The sequence below is a fragment of the Alosa sapidissima genome, chromosome 16 (assembly GCF_018492685.1).
Source record: "Alosa sapidissima isolate fAloSap1 chromosome 16, fAloSap1.pri, whole genome shotgun sequence".
Lineage (NCBI taxonomy): Eukaryota > Metazoa > Chordata > Actinopteri > Clupeiformes > Clupeidae > Alosa > Alosa sapidissima.
This window is the reverse complement of record NC_055972.1, coordinates 8,744,216-8,766,015: the sequence shown is the minus strand read 5'-3', so window position 1 is coordinate 8,766,015 and position 21,800 is coordinate 8,744,216. Positions and strand designations below refer to the sequence as shown.

Sequence of the window (21,800 nt, the reverse complement as noted above, 5' to 3'; positions counted from 1 at the left end):
ACTGCTCTGCGGTGATAGAATATGATCGCTCCGACTAATACATCATCCCTACATTACATTCTGATGTTGATCAAATAAGAGCGAAGACACATCTCTCTTTTCAAATACAGTAACCAGAGAAGCTTGATGAAGAATGAGCTACAATGACTTCTTGGCTGTACAAATGGCTATGTATCCAGATCAATTTGCTGGATTTGACAAAAAGTATATGGGATTAGAATGGTGGACGACTTCTATATTTACTATCTTCCTTTGACTCATTCATCTGAATCTGGCTCTTCAGGCACTTGTTAGTGTTGCCATATAAAGTTGCTTAGCAACTAGCATACCCAGGAGACCCCAAGCAGAAGTGTGAAGGCAACATGACAAACGGATATTTACAGGGGTATTTTTACAGTCTCCAGTGGCACTCACCCGGTCCTTCTCAAACTCCACCACCTCCGTCTCCCACTCCAGGGAGTCCGTGTCAATGGCAGAGTCGTGGGAGTTGTGGGCCATCAGCTGGCAGAAACGAGCCTCCTTCTCCAGCTGGCTCTCCATCTTCTCTCTACAAGCGAGTGCACACACATGCCAACATCATTCACATAACACACACAACACATATTTACATCAACAAACTATTGGAAAAATACGCATCGTGAACGGAACGCTTCAGTAACGCTCCTGGTGTAGCTTCCCTGTTAGGGTTTCGGTATACTTAAGAATGTGGCGCATGTAGATATTTTTGTGTTAATATCTCCAAATGACACAAATCAACAAAAAAGACAACAAAGAATTATTATAGGTCTCTAGATTTCTCTGTCCCTTCAAAAGTGTATTGTATCTATAAATTGCTGAAGCATGAAATGAACAAAACTCATTTTATCTTTGGGCCTCAAGTAGTTTTATTCCCAAGGAACAAACCCACTTAAATGTGCTGTACTTAAAGTCTCTTTGGATAAAAGCTTCTGCTGAATTAATAAATAACGTGAATGGATTTTACCCTCTTCTGATCCTGAACCAGTGCTTTAAAACTTGCATACACATGCACAGTGAATGTGCACAAACAGTGGGTGGATCACCTCGCTGTGAACTAGGCCTGGAGGGTGTCTTTAACCTTTGAGAAATCCCCACTGCTAGCACACACCCTTGACGCCACCAGGGGGCGTGTGGGTTCACCATTCGGCCCTATGGCAAGTGGAGCCAGAGACGACTGTGGCGGTGTAGCCAGGAGCATGGGTGTGTTTTGGGATTACAGATTTAATCTGAACACGCTGACGTGCTGCCAGGAGAAAGTGGCTGGTCCAGCTCCAGCTGCAGCTGATCTCCAGCTCCACAGAGAAGCCCCAGCACACCACAACGACTATGGCCTGGTGGGGGTTCATTCTGTAGGAATCGCCGTCTAGCAGTCTACTACCAGAGGAATCAAAACATGGGAGTGGTATTGCAGGCTGTGCTTTTTATGAGATGAAGTGAAAGGTGATAAATCCATGTGATGAAAGTTTAATGCTGGGATACAATTCAACAAGCGAAGGGGAAGATAAAAAGAGAGATAAGAGAGGAAGAGTGGAAGACACACAATGAGAGTTCTGACATACTTGAACTCTTTGAGCTCCCTCGAGACATCGTTCTTCTGCTTCCTCATATCATCGAGGTTGCGTAGGGCGTCGGCCAGGTCGCTGACAGCGCGGTCTCGCTCTCTGCGCAGGTTATCACACAGAGTCCTGTAAGCCAGCACAGAAACACTTAAAGGGACAGAATGCAGCAATCCGCCACTTTTTTTAAGCATGTTTTTTTCAACAATTAAAAACAAAAACAATGCTTGAACGTTCTATTTGGGCCCCAATCTACTTCCTCTGCATTAAGATAACATATGGAATGTTAAAACGGAAGCCTTGTGGGGCCAACTATGATGCTGATAATGGAACTCTCTTGAAAGGGTCTATACACAACTAGTACTGCTGACAAAGTTTCCACAAAGTCAAAGTTTCCATGGTATACAGTCATGTGAAAGACATAAACAGAGAGGGTTAAAGCGGAGCGAGAGGCGCAAACGTAGTTTACTAGTAATCAAGGATCTTTGACATAAACACACCAGTCGTAGCATCTAGCCACCTAAGCTTCACACTATGTCCTACTGTGGTCTGGGTCGAACCCCCAGCAATTATTATTTATTTTTTTTTAAAAAGCAACACATCACCATCAACTATATCGCAAAATAAAATGAGGTGGCATGCCATGCTGGTGTTTTCAAGAATTGTGCTGCGTTTTGGTAGATAGATGGCTAGATTCTGACCAAATCTCCTTGCTGCTACTTTAACATCAACAGAAGCACTCTCTACAGGCCTGGGGCCATGCCCTGCAAAACTGCTCTCAGTGCCTGAACACTCAGTGCCTCAGACACAAGTTCACTGACTAAATTATGACTGAAAAGACACTGCAGTGAACTACTTAGAGGAACAACAAAGAAAAACAATTAATAAATAAATGGCTGCAGTTGCATAAGGCTTTTAGAGTATATATATATAGTGCTTTGATCCAAGTGCGCAGTTGTCTACAATGAGGCCTGTGCTGGTTAAGCACTCAGCATTCCCCTCCTGGGAAAGTGGACGGAGGTGACCTGAAGCAGCATTTACCGTATGCTCTCTCTCTCGGCCACGATCTTGTCCCTCTCCTGGAAGGCCCAGTCGCGCCGGCACTTGGCCACCTCGGCCTCCTGCACGGCCTCCTTCAGCTCGGCGCTCATGGCCTCGCACTGCTTGCGCAGCATGTCCATCTCCTTGTTGGCGCGCTCCATGTCCAGAGTGGCCGAGTCCTGTTTCTGTTGGGGTCAGACATCAGCTCATCGTGACAGCATGTTCACTTGGGAAACGTTTAAGGATTTCTGTGTTTTTAATGACAACAAGCATTTGGACAGTCTTGCTAGTCTATTCCCTTATCCAGGCTCATTTGCTCACTTTATTTCATATGTGGTCTTTGAATAAAACACATTCAATAATTCTTACAGTTTGTAAGCTTCTGGCATAGCTGGGACTCGCTCAGAGCACCATCTAGTGGTGGATATGGGCAAGGGGGGAGTTGATGTAGTTGGAGTAGATTTTGGCTGAGGGTTTAAATCTGCTTTGGGGTCACTCCAAGAAAATAATCTAACGGCTGACAGCTTATCAGATTTTAAGAGCGCCTCATGATGTGTGTTTGTGTTTATGTGTATGTGTGTGTGTGTGTGTGTGTGTGTGTGTGTGTGACCTTAGCCTGCCAGGTTTACTGCAGAGAGGGAGGACAGGAGGAGGCAGGATGGAGGTGAGGAGGAAGGCGGTGGACGAGAGCCACATGACCACGGGCCCCTGGGGCCACAACAAGAAGGGAGGGACAGATGGCAGCTACCACGGGTCCACTCCGTTTAATCCTGACCTCTGTCTCCAGTTCCCCAGAAAATGGGCTTCACGTCCCCGTGTGAACCACGCAGGCAATAACAAGGCTTCTAATTAATGTCCGAGTCATAGGCAGGGCAGAGTGTGTGTGCAGCGGCTCGAGAAGGCGAGAGCTTGTTTATCATAATGGGATTCAGCTTTTCTAGAACTCCTGATGCAGGCAAGTGCTGAATGGTGCGAGAGGGCACTTTTAAGCGCTCGGGAGAGGGATGCTGAGCGTTTCATTTTGAGCGGAAGGCCAAGTGTGGCGAGGCCTGATTTGTGCTCTCGCCCCTGAAGCTGACAGGGTCTGTTCCCCCTCCCTGCTGCTCTCCCTGAGGAGCTATCACAGGGCCTCCCTCTGTCAGTATTCTAGAGGCATGGCGTCGGAGATGCTTCACTGACTGACTCATTCTGCTCTTCCCAAATCCCTTTACTCCACCATCACTTATTTAAATGAGTCTTATGCCAAAAGGGCAATTTCAAGTTTATTCTGTCGGGTCTCAAGTAATGAACTTTGTGTAGGAACGATAGGCCTAATTCTGCCGCCTTTAGAGCAAGAGACCCGTTTTATTGCAGTGCCACTGGCCTACAATCACACAACCACTAATGAGCCAGGTGGAGTGCTTCAGTCTCCTCAGAGAGAGAGAGAGAGAGAGAGAGAGAGAGAGAGAGAGAGAGAGAGAGAGAGAGAGAGAGAGAGTGTGAGAGTGTGAGAGTGTGAGAGTGAGAGAGTGAGAGAGAGTGTGTGTGAGTGTGAGTGTGTGTGAGTGTGTGTGTGTGTGTGTGTGTGTGGCGTGGAGAGGTGCAGGGCCAGGCTGAGCTACCTGTCTGGCCTGGTAGTACTCGCGTAGGAGCTGGTCTCTCTGGATGATGGCCTCTGTGCGCTCCTTGCGCGCCACGTCCCTCTCCTCGCGCACCGTCTCGATGTCCTTGCAGGCCTGGCTCAGCTCCTTCTGGGCCTCCGCCTTGTCCTTCACCTCGTGGCAGTACTTCTCCAGCAGCTCGTTCCGCTCGCAGATAGCGCGGTCCCGATCCACCAGAGACGAGTTCAGCTCCTTACAAAATCATGGGAGAGCGACAAGCACATTTAATATTAGCGATTGTTGCTCTAAAAATCACTGGAATCTATGACTTCACAGAGTTTATTGCTGTTCTGAAATGGTGTCTAAAGGTCCCTGGCATGGCTTCATAAAGTAAACACACAGAAAGAAAAATTATTAAACAATATAAATCACCCTTCTCTCGCAAAACAAAGTAGTTCTTCAGCAATAATGGTTGTCAAGCAACAAACAAACAAACAAACAAACACAGCAGCTTAATTTTATTTGGTGCCGTAACGCTGCTTATGGAATGTGGCCACAGGTGTTAGTTTATGGCATATTACAACAGCTTTGAATGAGGCGTTAGCCAATCATAATCAACGATTATCGTCGACTATCCATTTTAGAAAAGTATAGCAGATACAGTTAACATGTTTGTTTGCATCCAAAAATTAACTGGTATTCCCTACACATGATCATTATAAACAAACATCATAATAACCGAAGTGTAAACATGTCACACCCACTGCTATGCGTCACTGTCGGTACAGAACAAAAGAAGAAAACAGAGGCTTTTGTGAGAAGCCATTTGCTACACCCTGTGGGTTCATAACTCTGACTCACTGCCAGAGATATATATAGAGACAGAGAGAGAAACTGGTGTTTCCGTGTGTGTGTGTGTGTGTGCGCGCACGTGTGTGCGTGTGTGTAGGAGCAGGGTGTGGCCACCTGTCTGAGGGCCTCCAGCTCCTCGCTGGCCACCATCCTCTCGGACGACGTGTTCTTGAGTCGCGCCTCGGCCGCCTCCAGCTCCGTCTGCAGCTTGTCCACCTCCTTGATGACTTGGTCCCGCTCGCTCATGATCAGCCGGTATTCGTTAAAGACTGAGTCACGCTCCTCCTTGAACTTCTCCACGTCTTTGGCCGCCTTCAGCTGGAAGTTCTTGTAGCGCGTGACCTCCGACTGCAGCCGCTCCATCTCCCGCTGCAGCTCCTTGTTCTGGGACGAGGCCTTGTTCAGCTCCTGCTGCATCGAGTCCAACCTGGGGAGGCATCCAGCTCATCATTTGACAGACAAAAGGTAGAAATAAGCACCAGCTAGGCGTCGTTTCTGCCCACCCCTCCTGACCAAGAACAGATCCAAATGATCTTTTATACCACAAGCCATAAAAGCCTTAAATCAGCCAAAATAAGCTAGATGTCCAAATGGCCTGGTCAGAACCCAAGGGTGCATAGTGTATTGTAGGGTGTGATGCATGTTCTTCATGTTATGTCTGTCGGTGTCTGATGTATGGACTATCTGTTTGTCATACAGTATGTCTGATGTCCTGTCATGAAGTGCCTTGCGACTGTGCCGCAAATCCAACTGCCCCATGGGGACAATAAAGTCAACAACTACAACTTCAACTACAACTACACCTACTACACAATCAATCAGAGAGACCTGCCTACTAAAAAGCTGCAGGCCATCTTAACCTAAACCCTGAGTGAGAGGATGTGTTTCAGAGCATTCAGTGCTTGGTCATGGTGTGAGCGGGCCAGTGCCCCCCCTCCCAGGCCTACTGTACCTCCTCATGGAGGTGGAGCACTATGTGGATACTGTTTACAGAATTGATTTAAATTAAGTGTTATTTAGTATAATTTGTATTTTAGTATATTCTTTATCTTCTACTGTCCTTATTGCTTAGTTGTGTTTTTATATTATATACACTTTTAATTACTTTTTTCTTCTGTTAGTGAATGTGTGTGTGATGTCTGTATGCTACTGAGACCTTGAATTTCCCCTGGGGATCAATAAAGAATCCATCCATCTATCTATCCATCCATCCATCCATCCATCTTTTCACTGCTGCTGGTTATGGTGTGAGCGGGCCTACTGTACCTCCTCATGGAGGTGGTCAGTTGTTATGGTGTGAGCGGGCCTACTGTACCTCCTCATGGAGGTGATCAGTTGTTACGGTGTGAGCGGGCCTACTGTACCTCCTCATGGAGGTGGTCAGTTGTTACGGTGTGAGCGGGCCTACCTCCTCATGGAGGTGGTCAGTTGTTATGGTGTGAGCGGGCCTACTGTTCCTCCTCATGGAGGTGGTCAGTTGTTATGGTGTGAGCGGGCCTACTGTTCCTCCTCATGGAGGTGGTCAGTTGTTATGGTGTGAGCGGGCCTACTGTACCTCCTCATGGAGGTGGAGCACTGCTGCTGGTAGTGGATGGCCGAGTCGCGCTGCTTCATCAGCGTGTCCATCTGCTTCTGTAGCCGGCGCCGCTCCTCCTCGCTCTGCTCCAGCCGGCCGGCGTCCGTGTTGTGGCTGGCCACCAGCTCGCCGTAGCGCTGGCTCAGGCCGTCGTACTCCTTCTTCAGCGCCTCCAGCTTGTCCATGGCCGTGTCGTACAGCTGGTTGAGCACCTCCGAGGACCCATTCTCCCGCATGACCTGCAGGCCAGCAAAAACATGGATCCAACCCTTCCATTATATATATATATATATATATATATATATATATAAATATAAGTATAGACCCTTTCAAGAGAGTTCCATTATCAGCATCATAGCTGGCCCCACAAGACTTCCTTTTTAACATTCCATATGTTATCTTAATGCAGAGGAAGTAGATTGGGAACCAAATAGAATGTTCAAGCATTGTTTTTGTTTTTATTGTTGAAAGGGTCTATACTCTTTTGATCCTGTGAGGGAAATTTGGTCTCTGCATTTATCCCAATCCGTGAATTAGTGAAACACACACAGCACACAGTGAACACACAGTGAGGTGAAGCACACACTAATCCCGGCGCAGTGAGCTGCCTGCAACAACAGCGGCGCTCAGGGAGCAGTGAGGGGTTAGATGCCTTGCTCAAGGGCACTTCAGCCGTGGCCTACTGGTCGGGGTTCGAAACCGGCAACCCTCCGGTTACAAGTCCGAAGTGCTAACCAGTAGGCCACGGCTGCCACACATTACGGGCCATAGGAAAAGGCATATCACTCAGCTTCATTTGACACATGCAGTGACTGTGCTACTAAGAGCAGTAAACATTCCTGAGTTTTCTAGTTTTATTTAATTACACAGAGCCAGCAGCAGATGGCAACAATGGGTCAATGTGACTAATAACAAACACAGCCTTGTTTTGTGTGTACACGGGCCAATACGGATATCTACCGCTGCAGAGTGTCAACACGAGATGTTCCAGTCTATTCATAGAGAGAGCACTCAGTGTGCATGCCTGCCATGGTCTAAACACAGAGCTGGACTGCTGCAGACCAGCATCCAGATCTCTGCTTAAGCCATTAGTCTAATTGGCCAATCTCGGGAGAGACACAGCACCCGCTTGATCTGGTAAGTCCTAAGGCACCTGACCGCCGACTGATGTATCGGTGATTCCAGCATGACTGCTATTGACTGGCAGTAAGCATCTTACTGCCCTTCAGATAAGTCAGGGGGTTGTGCCCTCACTGGCTGACCTTCTGGGTAAAGTGCTTAGTACGCAGCGCTGGCGCTGCCTGACGGAGCGTGCGGAGGGCCCCCTGGGACGAGGCCGGGCGGCGTGGGGAGGGTGTCAGTGACCGCATAACCACTGCTGACAGGTCAAGAGCATCAGCCTGCCATCACGCTCACTCCACAGCACAGGGCACTCTCTCACTCTCCTCAGCACTAATCAAGCGCCCGCCAGCACAGCAAGCCAGCACAGCCCGCCAGCATGGCTCTCGACTGGGAGAGCACCAGCCCGAGGGGGAGGGATCTCAGCAGAGAAAGTGAGGGAGTGAATCTACACTATCTGGGATTAAAAGCAAAGAGTGGGATGGAGGTAAACTACTTAAGCTATCAGACTTGCCTGTCGCTCTTACAACTGGGACTTTCAAAGGGGAAATGAAATGTCAGTTGTTCAAAGCAGAGTGCTACCCATATTCAGAAATTGCTAAACGAAGATACAGTATGGAGAGCTGCCTGCAACAACAGCGGCGCTCGGGGAGCAGTGAGGGGTTAGGTGCCCTGCTCAAGGGCACTTCAGCCGTGGCCTACTGGTCGGGGTTCGAACCGGCAACCCTCCAGTTACAAGTCCGAAGCACTAACCAGTAGGCTACGGCTGCCCCTAATGCATAGTATTCAATACTGTATTCAGACTGATATGAATGTTCCATATAAAAAGTAGTAGCTGCACTGAAAAATAAACAAAGACACAGATTCATTAAGCCATGTCTACGATCAAGCCCCTGCCCATGTAAAGAAGTGGTGTGGTGTGGACTTCAGCGTGCGGAGCTGATCTGGGGTCTGTGTTCACCTGTTGCTGCTGCAGCCTCATGTCCGCCACCTCCTTCTGGTCCTCGCTGTGGAGCCGCTTGAGCTCCTCGCAGCTCTGCTTCAGGTGGTTGTGCTCCCGCACCAGCTGAGTGCTGTCCCTCTTCATCAGCTCCAGGTCCTCCTTCATCTGTGCCTGCTCACTCAGCACACGACTGTGCAGCATACTGCACACACACACACACACACGCACGTGCACGCACACACACGCGCACACACACACACACACACACACACGCACACAATATGTGAATTGTGCACAAACACCAAAACAGACAATCTGTGGTGAAAAATGAAAAAGCACCAACAAGAAACATTACATGTTTTTGTGGAACTTGTTTATGTAGATTTACTCAAATTTCCAAAAAAAGCACTGGACTTAACCTGAAATAACCTGCTTGTGCTCATAACCTGATGATTTTGGGGCAGCAGTTGTGGTTGTAGTAATCACTGTCTCAGTGTTGAGGTAATCCTCTCATCTGGCCCGCAGGGTGTGTGTGTGTGTGTGTGAGTGTGTGAGTGTGTGTGTGAGAGTGTCCTGCTCTGCTGCTCACTGACCTTACGTGACTATATAATGTCTTGTATAAAAACACTCTCTACTTTGCCAACATGACAATAAACAAAGTACAAATAAACAGATGCAATCATTTGCAGTTACTAAGGTTACAAATAGAGCAGACGTGGAGTTTGTCCTGGTCAACTCATTATACTTAAACACATGGCATTGGGTTTGGAGGATTAAATATGTTTACAACTAATGGATCACATATAAAACTCAACCAGGGAGCACTATTTTGTGTGTTTTGTTTTTAAAAGGGCAGAGAGATAACAGATAGATACAGTACATTAAGCATATAGATAGCCTTCCAATTTATTTAATTGCAAAATTGAGCACTTATCCTGTCCTCCTCCGAATTGAGCAATGCCACAACACTTATTATTTCTTAACTAATTAAAAATCCCATTACAGAAAGTACACGATGGCACTTCACATTAGGCATTTACAAAGTTTTAAAAAAGATCAGAGAAAAGATGGTCCCTTTTCTCACTGTCTAATGTGCTGAAGTGTGCAAGTGTGTCTGTCTGTGAATTACTAACTCACTGGCTTTCCAAGTACTTGCAAAGAGCAGAGCAAGGCATCGCAGATGTGCCGTGCTAGAACCTTTTCCCAGAGCATTTGGGTCTTTCCTGACTGCCCTACTTCTAGATCCAAGAACGGTGCCCTGGATGCGTGTGTCTGTGGTGGCGGGTGGCGGAGCGGGAGAAGGAAGTGCTGGCCACTCACTGGTAGAAGTCGGCCTCCTTGGCGGCCTCCTCGCAGCGCTTGAGGGTCTTGGTGTGCTGGTTCTGCAGCGCCTGCAGGTCCGCCATGGCCTTCATGCACTGCGACTTCAGACGCTCGTAGTCATGGCTCGCTTTGGAGTTTGGCCTGTGGTCAGGGAGAGATGTGTCAAGCCCCTGCGGCACGCGGTGTCATCGTCCCCCACCCTGGCGGACCTCAAGGGCAGCCTCAATGTTAGCCCACATAAAACGGGAGCAAGAGAGGCGCCACCTTCACAGACTGGAACTAACGAGCCTACAGTGGCGCTGAGGATCGATCTCTGTCTAAAACAATGGGCTTCTCTGAGTCCCACCACCACGTGTGTGCGGAGAGCAAGAGCCCACTTTCAGAAGGGCAGTACACACACATTAATCATTACGTGAACAGACAATACAGTGGGGACAGAGGACAGCCCACATGATTCAGTCCACCTTTGCCACCATTTTAATGAATGAAGGTCATTTACTGGAGCAGTGGACGTGGACACTGAAGCTGTGAATAGTTGTTCTGTGTGTATTGATTTGGAGGCGATGTGCAGGAGCCATGAGTGAGATTTACATAAGGCTCTCCTGCGACGCGTTGGGCTGCTTACCTGCAGTCGTCGAAGGTGGTGCCAGGCGAGGCGAGTGCCAGACGCTTGCGCAGCTCGTCGCGCTCACGGGTCACCTGCCTCAACTGGAACAGGACGGTGTCCAGGCTTTCGCTCGTCTGCCGGTTGTCGTTGAGGGCGGGCGGTGGTGACGAGGCTTTACCCGTTGTATCTGCAACAATGAGCACGTCACCGATGGCAATGCCCGGTAATCCAACCCCTCCACCCCAACACACTGGCACACGCACACCAACAGTTGGCCCAGGGCTTCTGATCTTCCCTGAACTCGTTAAACCGCGGCTTTCCATAAGCAGAAAATGTACGAGTAACTGAAATTTACAGAAGAGGAAAAGGTCAAACCACATATTTACAACACGTTATGTAAAAGACGGCCTTAAAAATCAACTAACAGAGCAAAAAAAAAAAATTTTAATCTCAGTCTCTGCCATGACAAATACTCAGGGAATTAATGATTTTGAGCAGCCACAATGATAATAATCTTCTCCTGTTCAAAAAAAGATGAACTACATATTGAATGCTGGATTACCGGTAGTTCCCTTGTATATCTGTTTTCAGTCATATAATCTATTCTTGATTGTCTAAACCCTAATTCAAGCTTTCATCACTCTTTATGTCTTGCATCACAAAGCATGTCCAATTCTGTTGTGGCTGGGCAGGTTCTGACTGCTGGACAGGTCAGAGCATCTGCCTTCTATTCTCTCGGCACTGATGAAGTTCAATGTTTTTCATTCGTCCTTGAGCTAGTCAGTATGCTGGACTGCACTCAGCCTTTCCAACGTTTGGCCAAAAATGAGCTAGAGAGGAGAGGAGGGACAGGCAGTCTGGGGATGGGGGGGGGGGGGGGGGGGTGGAGGGGTTGAGCGGCTGTCCTTAAAAGCACAAGTGACAAGTGAGGATGTTTTTCCCCCCCGTCCCCCTGCTTTCAGTCTGGAGCCGTCAGGGCTGCCTGAGAGCCCACTGGGCCCACAGAGGCCCTGTTTGTTTCCCTGACGCCAGGCTTTCTCCTGGCCCCGCAGTGCCCCAACACAAGACTGCTGAGTCACTAGGAGAGGAGCAGGGGAGAGAGAGGGGGGGGGGAGCGAGAGAGAGAGGGGGGGGGGGGGGGGGGGGGGGAGAGAGAGAGTGAGAGAGAGAGAAGGGGGGAGCGAGAGAGAGAGTGAGATGGGCAAGAGAGAGAGTGAGGGGGGGAGCATGAGAGAGAGAGCGAGAGAGAGAGGACTGGGGGGGCGAGAGAGAGAGGGGGGGAGCGCAAGAGAGAGAGAGGGGGGGCGAGAGAGAGAGAGTGACAGCAAGAGAGGGGGGGAGCGAGAGAGAGAGAGAGAGAGAGAGAGAGAGAGAGAGAGAGAGAGAGAGAGAGAGAGAGGGGGGGCGATAGAGAGAGAGCGAGAGTGAGAGAGAGGGGGGGGGGGGGGCGCGAGAGAGAGCGAGAGAGGGGGCGGGGGGCGAGAGAGAGACTTGTGTCCCACTGTCAACACCCCCTTCCAAACGCGCACACACACTTGGCACAAGCGTGACTCACACCTCCACTTCCAGCACGCGGTGCCTGGCGTCTCCTCTGCGGTGATGGATGCAGACAGAGCGTGGAGGTGGAGCGCCAGAGTGTCACAGCTGACGCTGATCTGCACAGCTTGCTGCAGCGGCAGCATATGAGCTGATTAACTTAGCGCCGATGTGAGAAACAAACACAAGAGCCGGTCAGAGCCAGAGCGGGCGGACGCTGAAGGACAGACACTGACTGGGTTATGCTCGTTAGGAGCTTAGACGAGCCTTGCGATCAATTATTTACAGAAATTAATCAGTCGTCTGATTACGGCTGTGAAACCACTGCTGCATTTAATAAATCCCCCTTGGGTTGGTGGGGAAGTAATGGGCTGTGAGGCTTGTGTGCATTGTGTGTGTGCTGGGCCCCTGTGGCTGTCCTGGCAGAGCAGAGCAGAGCGCGACCAGTGACAAGGTCATGAGTTCACCTCTCTGGGAGGAAGAACGCCTCCACTGCAATGGGAGTCAGTCTGCCTAGAAACATTACATGACTCAATGGGAATCATGTTAGCGTGGCCAGCTTTAATGGGCCTCACACATACGTACAGTACTCACCCACGCTGCTGAGGGAACTGCTGCTCTCCGAGTCCGATGGCATGGTGGACAGCACACTGTTAGTGGACCCTATGGGGGACAAAAATGGAACTTTTAGAAAAAGACTGCATGAAAGATCAAAGTTCTCTTCATTCTGTTTGATCTTACAGTTTTGTGGAGCCAACTTGTGTCTTGGATGCACTTTTACTTTTAGATTTAGTCCACACACCCTCCACCAATGTGAGCCGATTTACCCAAGCTTCTCCTTAAAATAATGAGGGGAGAAAAATCTCCATTTCCCTGAAGCTGGCTGTGCCCATTTCTTTTTAATGCCATTAATCAGGTGGGCAGCGGGGGCATTAAAACGTCCTCCAACCGCACCCGGGCCCTTCACAGCCGAGAGCAGTGCTGATGACGGGCCTACAGTCGTGACAAGGACAGGCCTAATTATCAGCGCTGTGCGGCGCTGGTCTGTGGAGGAGCCTGCAGTGCTGACTCTGAGCCGCGGCTGTTTCATCTGCTCTGGCTCTTCCGAGGAGTCGGGGCTTTACTTTGATTCCACATTGTTATCAGATACGGGGAGGAAAATCAATCAGCGGGGGGAAGGAAACACTCTGGAAGCTGGAGGAGAGCTATCGCCACGGATCTTCACTCGCTGTGGCTGGAGACAACTGGATAGGGCTTTGAATATGAGAGCCAGGCTATTTTTACGCACGCGTGCAATGCATGCGACTTTAGAAAGAGGCAGCACAAAATATCGTACATTCTGCGCAGCAGCCTAATCCACAGAACGCCTGGAACATATCATAAGAGCATGCGGAACAGAATTATCAGCTCAGACTCAACAGATAGCATCTCCAAAGATACAAAGGACTGAGAGCAAAAACATCTGATCTTTGATAACCTTGCAAATAAATTGCCTTTAAACTGCTGTGCATGTCTGCTGAAGCAGTAAACTAAATAGATCTCATTCCTTGATCAGGGTCAGAGGCATTATCCTCTTGCCCACTGCCTATTCATTATCAATAGCAATTAGCATTAGCCTCATTCCCAGCAAGGCGATCATTTGCAAACATGCTGACCACATCGATAAACTCAGCCTCCACTGCCAGAGCTGTGTCACCGTCTGCAGGATTCACATCCTGCTGTCCATGCCGACATGCCTGACGTTAGTGGCTCAGACACCAGCTTTCACTTTCCTCTACACGTGTTGACAGTCTGGACATAGAGGGAAGTCAAAACATACCACTACAAGGACAACCAAATCTGAATGGGATCTGATGGTTAAATAAGATTTCATTAGACCTCTGAAATTGTAGGGCTTCTTTTTTTTTATATCACATGTAGATGCCTCGTGTGAAACACAGGGCAATATTCTGCTTGCAGATCAAGATGGCACAAAGATAACAAAGGCCTATCTTAAGTAGGTCAGGAAAGTCAGGCTTTGCCTCAGGGTTGCTGTTCGTGCAATGCTTCAGTTGTGTTGCCTGCGTTGTGTTGCCTCCTAGTCCAACAGTTGTTTAAGGCAACGAGACTATCCTTCCCCAAGCCCCCCCCCCCCCCCTCCCTCCCTCCCTCCCTCCCATCAACACAGATAGGGTATGACATGCGTTGCCATGGCAAATCATACGGAATATTAAAGTCGACTGTATGGTTAGACAAAATAAATAAATAAAAGACAGAACAAAGGCAGACTGGCAGCGAAGACGAGCAAGGCTTTCTCAAAAAGGACAACTCTGGGTTGAGAGGGGTGCTGATGGTAGAAGTTAAATAATGGATGAGTTCGAGTCTTGCTTTTAAAGCTTTTTCGGGAGCACTAATCCAAAAATATATATATCTTTCCTCTCATGGCTTGATAAGCTGCAAGAATCTGATTTTTAGCATGACTTACTGAGCTATCCCAAAATCTTATCGAATCTAAATAATCTGATTCAAGCCCTGCATCCCTAAGAAGCAAGAAGCGCACATCTCTTTAAGATCGTTTGCTACCCACAAATAACACCACATTTCTGCCTACTTCTCTTTCCCCCACTGAAGCTCAGCTGCTAGTCTGCATTAACAAACTGTCAGCTTTGCTCATTGTCAGCGAGCTGCCTTGCTCCTGATGCTGGGCCTAGCGAATGTGGCTGCGAGGGTGGGGGGTGGGGGTGTTGCCGAGCTGACAAACGATTCCATTTACCCACATCTCCATGCCACTAAATCGAAGTGACTTTGGCTGTGATCCTGCTCTGCTGTAGGAGCCTCTGCTTTTTGATTAAATCTGGACAGAGGGCAGCTCCCCTGCCCCGGTGCTCCTCTGGGAGAGACAGACCGCAGTCTGCCACGGGAGGGCCCAGCCAAGCTGGACCGAGGTGGCCGCATCACGCAAATCAGCCACACTTTGTTCCACCACAGGGACACTCACTCTCCCCTTGAGGCCTGCATGGCAAGTCTGTGGCACGCGGGGGCAAAGGTTCACAGGCGTTGGCCAATGGAGGATGGGTGGAGATCATGTGACGCCAGTGTTTACAGTCGTTCAGATGAGGATCAGGAAGAGTGTACGGCACGCAGAGATAGTGAGCTAAGCTCAAATGCTGTCTTAAGCAGAGCTGCCAGACATTAGCCTACCTCTGACTGCAAGCCTATAAGCAGTCAACTCTGAAGGTGCTGGGTAACTGCTTTCATAATATAGTCAGCTAGCCTGGAATGCATTTTTAGTAACAAAACAGAAGTTTAAAGAAAGTTTTAGAGGGAAACATGCTTGACTCAAAATGAAAATATGCCAAATTGAAAAATGGGCTCTATGTGGAGTTCAACAGCACTTGACCCGTGACCACAACAGCCTCATCTGTGGGCACATGGTACTGAGCAGCTGACCACATCCTGCACTGTAAGCACTTCAACCGAGTAAACCACAAAGCCACTTGAAAGGAAGAGCACCATCTCATGCCCAATGCATCACAGTCTCAGACTCAATGCATCACTCTGACAATCACTGCCTGTGGAACAGAGAATCTATAGACCTAACCTAAAAAGCCTACAAAAATAGCAATGATTTAAACTGAAAGTATGTACAAAAAAATACAGTTCTGACATAACAAAACAACCACACAATGGACCTTTTACGTGAGTCAAGTGCATGAAAATTGACACATAAAAGAGTTCAGAACCCTGATCTCAAAGTCTAGACCAGTTCCTGCTGTTTAGAGCTCTGCTACTGAACAACTCACCCACTGACACACCCTGTGTGGGAACTCTGCTGCATTGTACATCTACTGTGCTAAAGCTCATGCTTAGCAAATGGTGTTTGATGTCAGCTAAGCCAGTCAAGTCTTCCCCCACACTGCGGGGGAATTAGCTATGTATTCAGCCTGTTTCACCATGTAGACCACTATCAGACAGGATCAATCTCTTGCTGTCCCCCAGGGCCATGGCAACCCAGTCATCAGTGCTAGAACCCAACTGGTTATTTCCATTAGCCTACTTCATGGTCCCTGCTTACACAGTGGCACTTCCTGAGTCTTCTACAGTACAGCAATTAAGAGGCCTGAGAATACTGCAAATTAGGACTGTTCCGAAGGCATCACTTCCTGGACAGTGACACTAAATGCTGGTTGCCAGGCTAACCTATCCCCATTGACAAGCATAATGGGCTAGTGAGACCCCCTACATATTGCCTATGAAAAACGGTGGTTTCCCAGAAATCTCGAGATATCGCTTTAATTTATTTACCTGCAAAACCTCCAAATGGGCCTCCATGCACAGGTTAAATTGGTGAGGCCCTTTTGCATGAGGGAACTGAAATAATGATGTGTTGTGTTCACACCTTAAATGGCTGAGAAATCAATATGGCTTGATCCAGCCTGAACATGCTCGCACCATTAGTGCCACATGGCTTTTCATCGAAAGGTTTATTGAACCCTATTAGTGACAACACCTCCAGCTCTGGGAAAACAACCATTTCTCAAATCTGTTGGGACCTGGAGACATGCATTAATCTCCTGGTCAGCTCCAAGACAATATTTAGTTCCTGACCATTAGATGGCACCCCAAAACAGAAGAATCAAATCTGTGCATTGCCCTCATTAACTTTAATACCCACATTTCTATTAAGCCTCACGTGTCCTATTTAAAGGCACTGTGCCAAAACATCACTGTAATCAATGTTTTGTTGTTTTAGTTGTTTTTCTAAAATCACAAGGCATACAAGTCATCCAGAGAGCCCTGCAAAATGAAACCTCTCTGGTCATGCGGATGAAATGATGTCCTGCGGGGCTTTTGGCAGGGGAGGACAGGGCATGGCTGGGGAGAGACACTCGAATATTTAAGACGAAGAGTGCTTTGTGTGACAGACTATAGCTCACTCCGTCTACTGGGGCTAATGCACTGGGATGCAAGTTGACAGTCCCTCTGGTTGGTAAACAGGGCAAGCTGCTGAATGAGCACTTTGGGGGCAGCTAAACTTAAAACAAAAGGCCTGTTGTCTCTGGCCTGGGCTCTCCGTTTGACTGCGAGGAGGAGTAACCAGTTGGCCCAGTGTCCAAAAAGGCCTCATGTGGAACAACTGCTTGAGTCATTGAAATGGAAATGAATAGCACTGGGAGACAGTAATATTTCATAGGGCCTGCTCCCGGCTGGGGGACAGAGCAATAACACACTATAGGTCACTGCAATGAGCTCAAGGCTGATAGCATGCACAGAGCACGTGGAGTGCACAGCATAATCAACTATCTGCTCAAATGTGAGCAGGAATCCATTACATATTGCAGATTATTTTAAAACTCTTACAATCAGATTGCCTGTATACATGCATAAGTGTGCACGTGCACCAGCAATAACTCAACCAAGAATTCAAATTACGTTCTGAACTGTCAGCACAGCTCACTTAGCAGAGATTCATTTGCAAAATTGATTTCATGTCTCAGTTAAATGCAACGGATGTCTGCCCAGGGGAAAATATATGGGTTTGGACGTTAGCAATGTGAGCATCCCTCAGCGCTCCATTAACACGCTGCTCGGCCCAGTTTCTGGAGGTGCCATACTGCGAGGTGAGGAGGAGCCGTGAACCAGCCAACAGTGCCCCTCCTCCACTGCTGCGGGAGGGAGGGAGGGAGGGAGGGAGGCGTTTGCACTGGGGCTCCAGCACTAGCGTCAGTGGTCTGCTCCAGGAGGGCAGGCCCTGGCAGTGAAACGAAACAGAGCCTGCCGAAAACGCAGCACGAGAAAATAAGTTCAGAGGAGGCTGCTATCAGAGTACCTCATCACCAACACACACACACACACACACACACACAAAGCACTTTCATCCAACAGCTCTGTGAGGAGGGAGCTAAGGCTCATCTTAAGTTTCGCACCAGCATGCTAAGGCGCAGTAATCACACCGCCCGAAAAGATAATGAAAAGGGGGGGGGAAAAAAGTGCGAGAGAAAAAGAAAATACCTTTCAGCCCAAATCAGAGTAAGCCTGGGTGCAGAAACACTGATAGAGATGGCTGCTGAGGCATGATAATGCACATCTGACTGAAAGAGCTTAGAACACGAATGGACGTAATCCTCCCGAGATGAATAAGCAAGGACTGTCTGACGGAAATGTACTACCACTCAGGGGAACACTTAAAAGAATAGCATTTCACTGTACTGCATTTGTGATCAGAGCAGCCAGTTAAACATGCAAGGGGAAGACTGCAGCCCAAGCTGTGCAGAAGCATCTCTCTAACATGCTTGTCTGAAGGCACTTGCGCTCGGAGGTTGTGACTCAAGCAGAAGCATGCTGTGAAATGGAGAGAGACTAAGAGCCAGAGACAGAGATGACAAGCGTGGTTCTGCAGGAAGCTCTAATCCAGGGGCACAGGCACAGGCAGGACGATGAGCAGTCAGCAGTGGCTCATCCTGCCCCTGCCTTAGTTAAGATCTGGCTGCACAGAAAAAGCACACAAGGATATGCTATTGCTCAGAGAAGGGAGGCTACACCGGTCCAACCCCAGCACCACCCCATCCCATCTTTCCACTGTGTCTGAGTCGGTGTCAGGTGACTGACAATGCAGGATCAGCTAGGGGAGGTGTCTTTAAATTCGGTCATAAAAGGGAATTAATTATTAACACAGCATCCGCCTCATGATCGAACTGTAGACTGCACACGCTAGTGCAAGTTGGCAGGCGGATTGCTGTTAAAACAGCTACTCTTGACAGCTCACCAGTAGCAAGGCCATTTTAGAGGACTGTTAAGGTCTGTAAGAATGCACATAGTATGGAATTATCAGCATGGCATATGAAAGCCTGTTCAGATCAACATGCTATGGCATGGCGAGCACAGGTTTCCATGGAAACAAGTCAGGCAATCTCATGTGAGGGCATGAGAAGAGTATGGGAGGCTGGTGGTTTGAACATGTGTGAATCAGCGTTGTGGGCTCGGCTTCCTAGTGATGTTCATCCTATAGTGGATCTATTTTCCACAAGCAATGTTTTTATTTATTTTTGCTCTATAAGTATGTACCAAGATAAAGATGGTGTGGATCACACTGAACACAGACACACACTAAAGAAACAGTTTGTTCTATTTGTGCCCCTGGATTAGAATTCCAGCAGGGAGCAGCAGTATTACGAGAGTGGTGGGGCTTTATACAGTAGAAACACCCTTGATAGAGGGGGGGGTTGCACAATTTAAGGATTCCACTTGCAAAGTGATATAAGCTGCGAAGATAAATACTCTTTGGAAATGGATAAAAGACTGTAAGCTGCAAGCTCAGGCACTTAAAATAATTGGATAGCATTAATTGCAGAGCTGTTAATATCAGAGCAGGCTACTTTTCAGAATGTCACATAAAGCTTGGTTAGCATGCAGCCAGCAGTCCTAGGACTTGTGTACAAAAGTGTCAGAGGAAGATCAAAACATCTGCTAATCGTATGCACACTTTGCGCACATTCATTTGCTAGTAGGTCGAAGGTTAAATGCTTATTTCTGCCATAGAGAAGGTTTTGAGGTGACAAGACTCTACATGCACAGTATGTTTATTCCATATCAAACAAACACATGTCATGACTATTGGGATGTGGCTGCACGTCCAGCAAACACGCGTGCGGATGAGAAGCCTCTGCAGCTCTCACAACATGGTCTTTGGATGCTGCTTGTTGGCGACTTACCAGAATGGTCTACAGGTCCACCTCCGTTGGTGAAGAGGGCAGAGTACAGGTGAGGGTACGTCTTCTCCAGTGCCACACACAGGTCCAGGAAATGGTCGCTCTCCTTGTTCATCAGCATCTTCAAAAGCTGCTCCACTTTCTCGGTGCTGGATGAACAGTTCTGATCCAACTCGTACCTCTCCCGTTGATTGAGAGTACCAGATTTGGTCAGTAACTCTATCAACCGGTCTGCGTCGGTGATGGACTTTAGCAAGTTCTGATGGCATTGGTCTAACAACTCTTTGTGCTTTGGCTCCATTGCAGTTCGTGTAGTTCCTTAGCTAACCAGCTAGCTTGCTATTGGTAGCTACCCTAGCCTCGCCTCTAATTCTAAAACGAACCCGATAACAAAGCAAGAACTTTCTTCTTTCCGGTCACTTGTGGATTTTTGACACCTCAGCCATGTTATTGGGTGACACAGTACGCCAGATTTTTATTATACATACAAAAAGGCACAAGAAGCCATATTTGTTGCCCAAGGCTGTTGACTGCACTAAACAGCGATACATTTTCCCAGCTTACTTACGTCTCGCAACTTCGTCCATTTTGTCTTGCAATTTAACTGAGCACCCCCACCCTTCTTCATATTTTCTTCTTGGTCATTTATAACGCACTATGCCACCGCAACTGATAAAAACTACCGCAACTCTCTTAGCGTTCCCCACTCAAACTGTATGCTCCGCCATGTCTCGGCAGCTGAGCAGCTGCTACACGCTGTCAATCAAGTCACCCTACAATATCCATGTAAGGTAAAAGGGGCGGGGTTTCACACAGACACACCTGGTTTTCTAGTGGGCTTACACCACGTTCTGCTAATATTTTTTGTTTTAGGAGCAGCATGGACATCACGACATGATACGTTTAACGCAATAACCACCCAATTCAGGTCAACTCTGTATAGGATAAAAACTAATACTCGTGCAGAGATTTTTTAGCAAAGGCTGTCTGCATGCCTGAGATTACAGACTGTTTAGTTGGTTATTAAGACAAAGACCTAGGCCTATTTATTAATAAAAATAAATAAATAAATAAATAAATAAACTTAAATAAGACTTTTTAAACTATTATGACAAGGAAGACGGCATATTTTGTATCTGTGTTGTCTTTGATATTAGGCTATCCATGAAGATTAGCTCAGACAATGTAAGAAGAAATCACAATCAGACAAGGCCATTTGAAGGGCAGCATGGAAAGAAATATAGCCTTGTTCTTTGCATATTGTTACACACTGCCAATATCAGGTGTGCTAGTCGGCTATTCTGTGAAGATCCTTCTGTAGAATCTGTGTTTTGATGGAGCAGCTATTATATATGTTTTTATACAAGGCTGCACAGCTGCTGGTCACTACTTTAACTCATTACCTGCAAAAATTAACCAGTTAAAATCAGACAAATATCTACCTTAAGATGATATAAATCTGTAATGAGTAGTGATATCCACCAGACAGTTATAAGCATGTAATTTCCAAAGAAGGTGGTAGGCCTGCAGCTAATTAAATCATTAATCAATGCAGTGTAACATCATTTCTGTAGTTTATTTTCTGTATTTTGCTACATCAAGTATGAAGTTATGCAGTCAGTACTGCAGTCAGCTCTGTTCTGTTCATCTGTTGGGGCCACAGATCACTTCAATTCACTATCCAATCACCAGCTAAAGTTTCCAGACCAAGACCCGCATTGGTTTAATCCATGTCATTACATAAGACATGCTCAAGCTGATTTGACATGGTTTTCATACCAAGCAGAAATGTGGGGGTTCATTCCCATGGATGCCAAGGTAGATGTGGTTTTACATTTAATGTGGATGAGGATGGATTAGGAAGACTACAAAAAGCTATTGTGTGCTACCCAACAGATGTTGCAAAGAGCCAGCAAGAGAACAGTCAGTTTAGAGGTCTAAAAATAACCCCAAAGCTGCAT

The 21,800-nt window shown here is 47.7% G+C and overlaps 1 protein-coding gene across 1 annotated transcript in view; it reads right to left on the bottom strand.

Moving 5' to 3' along the window:
* The window catches only part of dlg5a (discs, large homolog 5a (Drosophila)), a 41,565-nt gene extending 20,987 nt beyond the window's left edge, over positions 1-20,578 (bottom strand). The window contains 11 exon segments of the mRNA XM_042064943.1: positions 415-547; positions 1,578-1,703; positions 2,616-2,800; positions 4,217-4,447; positions 5,162-5,474; positions 6,603-6,862; positions 8,704-8,887; positions 10,006-10,149; positions 10,634-10,802; positions 12,746-12,814; positions 19,843-20,578. Of these exon segments, the coding sequence (XP_041920877.1) occupies positions 415-547; positions 1,578-1,703; positions 2,616-2,800; positions 4,217-4,447; positions 5,162-5,474; positions 6,603-6,862; positions 8,704-8,887; positions 10,006-10,149; positions 10,634-10,802; positions 12,746-12,814; positions 19,843-20,140 (2,112 nt within the window). The 5' untranslated portion in view covers positions 20,141-20,578.
* Between the last annotated feature and the right edge of the window lie 1,222 nt (positions 20,579-21,800).